We start from the raw sequence: 5,722 nt of genomic DNA on the forward strand, positions 1-5,722 counted from the left end.
CGTTATATTTTTACCACAACATTTTTATGCATATAATTATATCATTGGTGGGCACAGCTCCAAACTTTTTCAAAGAAGATCGGAAAGGAAGGGGAGGTGGATATTGCAGCATTTTCTGCACCATATTGTAAGGGGCTGCAAAGAAATGGCTGCAAAGTAATGGGGAAGAGGAGATCCCATGGCAAAGAGTTCTTTAGGTGGCTGGTAAATCCTGTTGGGCTCTCATATGAACACAAATGTAATATATGTGCACTGGATACAAACATATTATGATTAAGGTGCCACGTTTGCTACCAGTCTAGATGGGATGGAAGCCCTGGTGCAAAAGACCCAAGGTAAATTCTGACTCTTACATTACATTATCCTTTAACTGCATGCCCTGTAGTTAAGTAGGTGTCTGTTGTCTAGTTTACTCCAGTGGGGGCATGGCTCTATAAATGGTCAACTAGGAACTAGTATGGGTCAGCAGATTTGTCTTTTTTCGATAAAAAGACACGGTGTGACAATTATTATGGGGGATGAGGCATGGTTCAAGCCGGGCCCACTTAGAAGATTTATTTGCAGGGCAACCTGGAGCCCCCAAGTTACACTGCTGATTCCAATTGTTTCCAGAAACTCCAGTTGAGGGGGTGCTTGAGGATATAGTTCAGAAGTTTGGCTTTTCACTGGTTGGACAACCAGTACCGTATACAGGTCCGCTGCTGCCCTAGGCAATGGAGCCGTGAGCTCCCCTATGTGTGACATCAGCGGAAGTGATGTCATAGCACAACACGCACTTCTGATACGCACCACTAGAGGGATCAATCTTATGATCATAATTTTGTAACTAAAAAACCCGTGTCTTTGTAAATACATGCATCTGCATAGATTACTGATATGACAGGGGACCAGGGAATGTGCATTGATCAATTTTTCTTCTTTTTCTCTATGTCTGTAGTTAATTTGGCCAGATCAGTAGCACTTCAATTGTATTTTAGTACATTTTTATTAAGCCATGGAGTGCTCTCACAACCTTTCCTTTTTGCACCACTAGAGGGACCCTCGCCTCTGATGCCAGATTTGGTAGGAAAGCATCCAGCAGCAGGAGAAGTGTGTGGGGGGGGGGGGGGAGTTTTTGGAAAGTTTTATTAACAAAAAAAAGACACAGACACTCAAGTGCCTTTATGGTTAGTACACCCCCCCCCCCCCCCGTTGAGGTCCTATTCATTCCAGAATAACTGTGAGCCTAATTCAGTGGTGTTACTAGATATTACTGGGCCCCACAGCAAATTATTTTTCAGGCCCTCAAAATGTCTAGAGGTTGACTTGTTATACCAATATTTATTAAAATTCTATGTGAATTAGGGCTTCATGGGACCCCTATACCTCCTGGGACCCCCTGCAGCCATAGGGTCTGCTTCCTCTGAAGTTACACCCCTGGCCTAATCCTCTTGCACAATTCCCCTTGGGGCAAGTGCTGGTAAGTGAGCACTGAGGGGTACACTCTTACACTATGTCTCCTTAGGTGTTTACAGGGCACGACAGCAGGAATCATAACAAGCTGAGGTTTTATAAACAGGGCACAATGCATTAAGCACACAATACAGGACAGGACTGGGCATTATTTAGTTGTCCAGAAAGACAGAAGTCTGGAGATCGGTGTATATGGTGCATATATTGATTTGATATTGATAATGGATTTCGTCCCTGTGTATATTAATAAAACGCCAAAAGCAAACCTATTACAGAATATAAAACTTTATTTCCAAATAACAAAGTCATATTTTTCACATTAGATCAGTTTCACTGAGTTCATCGTGCACAATTCCAGGATGTAGGAATCAATCAAACCACTAACAGCACAGTGAATAGTCTACATGTCATGGGCCAGGGCTATGCGTATGGCGCCATAGCTCTAAACTATAATTACAATCTTGGAACTAGAGCAGGGATGATAGATTTGCAGTGGCCAAGAATTAAAAGTCCAATAATACCACAACAGTTTGAGACCTGTGAGTTCAAATCAACATCATTTGCAGCAACGTGTTAGTTTTAGTTCAGCTGCAGCTACAGTACCACAGCTATCAGTCACTGGCCTGTACATGCAGTTCTGTTCTAGGAAATACAAAAGTAGCATATTAGATCCTCGTTGGTGTTTCATATATATCTGAGCCAATAAAACATATGTAGAACCCTATAGGAGAGCTGCATGTTCTACAATACAAGATGGAATGCTTGTTTAAAATATTTTTCTTTCTATTAATACCTGGTATATTCTTCATTTTTATTTTAGCTCTGATGCTCTAAGGAGGATAAAGGTACAAGCAAACAACCCATACCAAGTTGCTGAAAAAACATTTCCATGGATTATACGGTTCATTTTAGCTGATAGATAAATGAGGTCTAGTAACATCCGCCAGCACATGAGGGGAGCAGTGAAGCTAAATAAAATGGGTACCCAGTTTTTGAAAAATGCAACCAAGGCCCCATGGACACAGCCCCTTACACTAACAATGGTTTAGGGTTATGCCTAATACCTTCACATATGGGCCAGTATAAAAATGAAGGTCTAAGAACACTCAACTCTTGTTGAATGACATTTATGGTAAAATAATGGACTGAAATACACAAACCTCATTAATAAAAGGATTATAAAGGGATGAGGGCTGACAAATAAATGAGGAATGTTTCTGGGGATATTAATGCTAATGATGGATGTTGTTTTCAAGGGATGTTTAATTGAAAATAATACCTTTACTGCCTCAATTGGTTCCCTCAATTCCTTCTGTAGCAGAATAACACTCAGTGAAGACAATTAATATGACAGTGGCACATGGTCAAGTACAGTATCAAACAGGAACCCAATTCTGCATGAAGAGTATCCATTTTTGTTTTATAGCTATAATATATATATTACATATACCTATATGTCATTAAATTTGTGTTGTAAAAAACACAAACAGTATGGTACTCAGCAGAAAATACATAGTATTTCACACGTCAAATGATTTAGTGCTTAAATGGCTAGCAATGTAATATCAGTGGCTGCTGAACATAATAACACTTCATAAATCATATTATTTTGTCCCTGAGATGAGTCAGTTCATATCACAGATGTTACAAATGATTTTGATCTTGGGCTGAAAGGAATCTAAAAAATAAAAATGAAATTTTTTTCTGTGTAGGAGCAGCAAATTGACAAGAGTCTGTTGGACACCAAGGTCAGTGAATGGGAAGAGAATGCTGGTAACTCGGTCCTTGTAAACAACCCAGCTGCCACGGAAAAGCTCCTGGAGATGGTTCCACTAGGTTTTCTGTGTGACTCGGATAACAAGTTCCTCTTATGTCAATGCTGTAACGTCCATGTGTGCAGTGTGAAGAGTTTGCAAAGAAATCATCCTCTGCTGAGTTTCCAAATTGGCATTGGATATAAGAAGTCTCTGGTGAAAACCTTGTATAGTGAGGAGAGTGGCAGTGCTGGAAATGGGAGGCTTCTTCATAACCGTGACTTGCAGGTATAGTTTGATGAGAGTGTGAGGGCAGCACATAGCGCTGAGGGTTGTCCTTAGCTTCTGGCGGCTTTTGCCCATCGTATTGAAGGCGGCATTCTGCATGGCTGCAAGACCACTTCTGTGGAGGGCTGGAGTGAAGGAACATGGAGAGTGTAGATATTCTGTTGATTGCCCTCTTTAGCGTAGCTATCTTGGATAACCTTTTGCCACCTAAGTCATGCTTTAGTGCCTGCCTCAGTGCATTGAATGCTTGGTTGTAGTCCAAGATCCTCTTCCTCTCTCTGACATTGGCAGCAGTTCTTCTGGCTTTTGATCTCACTGGCCTGGTCCTCTTCTTGGGTTTTGCCTCCTCTACCTCACTGCCACTTTCTCTCATCTGGAATTCACTTAGGGGCTGGCCACAACATTTCTCTTGCCCGTCTTCAACGTCTTGCTCATCCTCTGAGAAGTCTGATTCACTGAGACTCATATTGGTGCAGCTGCCTCTGCTCTTCAGACGAGCTTGGGTTTTCTTACTTCTTATTCCGCTCACGTCTGTCTTGAGGCAACAGTTGCTTTTAAAGGTCTTGTCTTAATGGCAAGCCTTTTACTCCTATCACTGACACTCCCATTTTGGACAGCCCCCTTTTTTAAATACCATTTGCATTGTTATTTATTGTACCTCATGAGAACTGTAACAGGTACTTTGTGTCATCTTTTTTATTACCTGCCTGAAGGTAGACTGGGCTTGGTTTGCTAGTTTTGTGAAAGATCATAGAAAGCATGCAAGTGCCCGTAGTAAGCTCTCCAAAATACTAGGCAAATTATACAGCACTCTAAGTTCTCCGTTAAAGCACCAAATTGCCGGTCTTCCTTCTTAATCTATTTCTCATGATCACCTTGAAATCTGCTCTGCCAGGCAGCCCTTGCACACTTTGCTAAACACAAATACAGATACATTAGCGCTACAATTAAAAATTAGGTAAAGCTTAATAGATTGCATAACCTTTATATGTTTGCTACAAATCTGCAGCATAAAATTAAGAATAGCTGGCTCCATTCCAATACACTTCTATCAATATCATGGAGAATGAGTAAAGATAAGGTGTATGTTATTTCCATGGACATCCAGAGAAATTTTCCTGGGAAGGGGGCAAGAAAAAAAGCATTTTATACAAATTACTTGTATATATATATTTTGGTTTCCACACAACCCTAACAACAGCTTTTCTATAAATATATATGTAGTAAGTGTTGCACATGTATAGCATTGCCATTCTATTAGTGACACAATCTCCTTGTTTGCCAGGACAGCACTTGGTCTTTTTTACTTTCTTAGCACAATTACTAACTAGCGGTTTGTAGCATGTTACTCTCTCTAGAGTTCTAGTTTTTCCACATTTTATACCATTTTTTGTTGTCCCACCAATATATAATACATTTCCCTGACATTACACCATTTTTTTCTGATCCCCTGAAAAATGTAAAATTGGGGTTCTTCCTGTACATAAAGTAGAGTAACAGAGTCATCCAAAAAGGATCAATGGGGTGGATACAGGACAAGAGCAGGAGAGGGGCAAATATATATTATAAAATTATAGATATTTCTATGTATACAGATATAGTATATAGAGTGAGGCAGAGGGTTATTAGAGACAGAGAGGTGAGTGTGGGGGTAACTCAGCAGAATGAGAAGGCAAAGGGTAAAAGAGAACAGTGAATAGAGTGAGGACATGGAGAGGTGCAGTGTCGGACTGGCCCCACCGGGATACCAGGAAAACTCCCGGGGGGCCCAGGGGTCAGTAGGCCTCTTGTTTCTAGTCATTTGGCCTATTTCATGGTCATTCCCTATTTCTTTATGGGGCATAATAATGGAAGAATTAGTGTATAGTATGTAGAGATAAAAGAGTAGGAGAAAAAAAGGTTGAATCAGGAGAGGAGGAATAATAGTTTGTAAAGTGGGCCTATGGCTTAAGGGTTTCTGGTGGGCCCCTGGCATCCCAGTCCAACACTGGATAGGTGGGGGATACAATGGAGCAGCAGGACAAGGAACTGTAGGGGTTAATGTGCTTTGTGACAAATACACTGAGATAATATTTATAGGCAAAGCCCACATCCAACCTGTACCTATAAGATACAATAATGAATATAGTTACACAGCTATACACAGGTTCATTATAGTCTCTATATAGACACATTAACACTAACACTTCATTTTACACACAGACACACACACATACACTGGCAGGAAC

General features: G+C 40.7%; 1 protein-coding gene across 1 annotated transcript; it reads right to left on the reverse strand.

The window, feature by feature from the left end:
* Nucleotides 1-1,401: 1,401 nt before the first annotated feature.
* bhlha9.S (basic helix-loop-helix family member a9 S homeolog) lies at nucleotides 1,402-4,035 on the reverse strand. The gene has a single exon (XM_018248801.2). The coding sequence runs from the start codon at nucleotides 3,958-3,960 to the stop codon at nucleotides 3,202-3,204; it is 759 nt and encodes a 252-aa protein (XP_018104290.1). The 5' UTR covers nucleotides 3,961-4,035; the 3' UTR covers nucleotides 1,402-3,201.
* Nucleotides 4,036-5,722: the final 1,687 nt, after the last annotated feature.

Source organism: Xenopus laevis, chromosome 2S (genome assembly GCF_017654675.1).
Source record: "Xenopus laevis strain J_2021 chromosome 2S, Xenopus_laevis_v10.1, whole genome shotgun sequence".
Taxonomy (NCBI): domain Eukaryota; kingdom Metazoa; phylum Chordata; class Amphibia; order Anura; family Pipidae; genus Xenopus; species Xenopus laevis.

Coding starts and splice junctions, on each gene's coding strand:
- bhlha9.S (XM_018248801.2), bottom strand. CDS start 3,960: ATGAGTCTCAGTGAATCAGACTTCTCAGAGGATGAGCAAGACGTTGAA.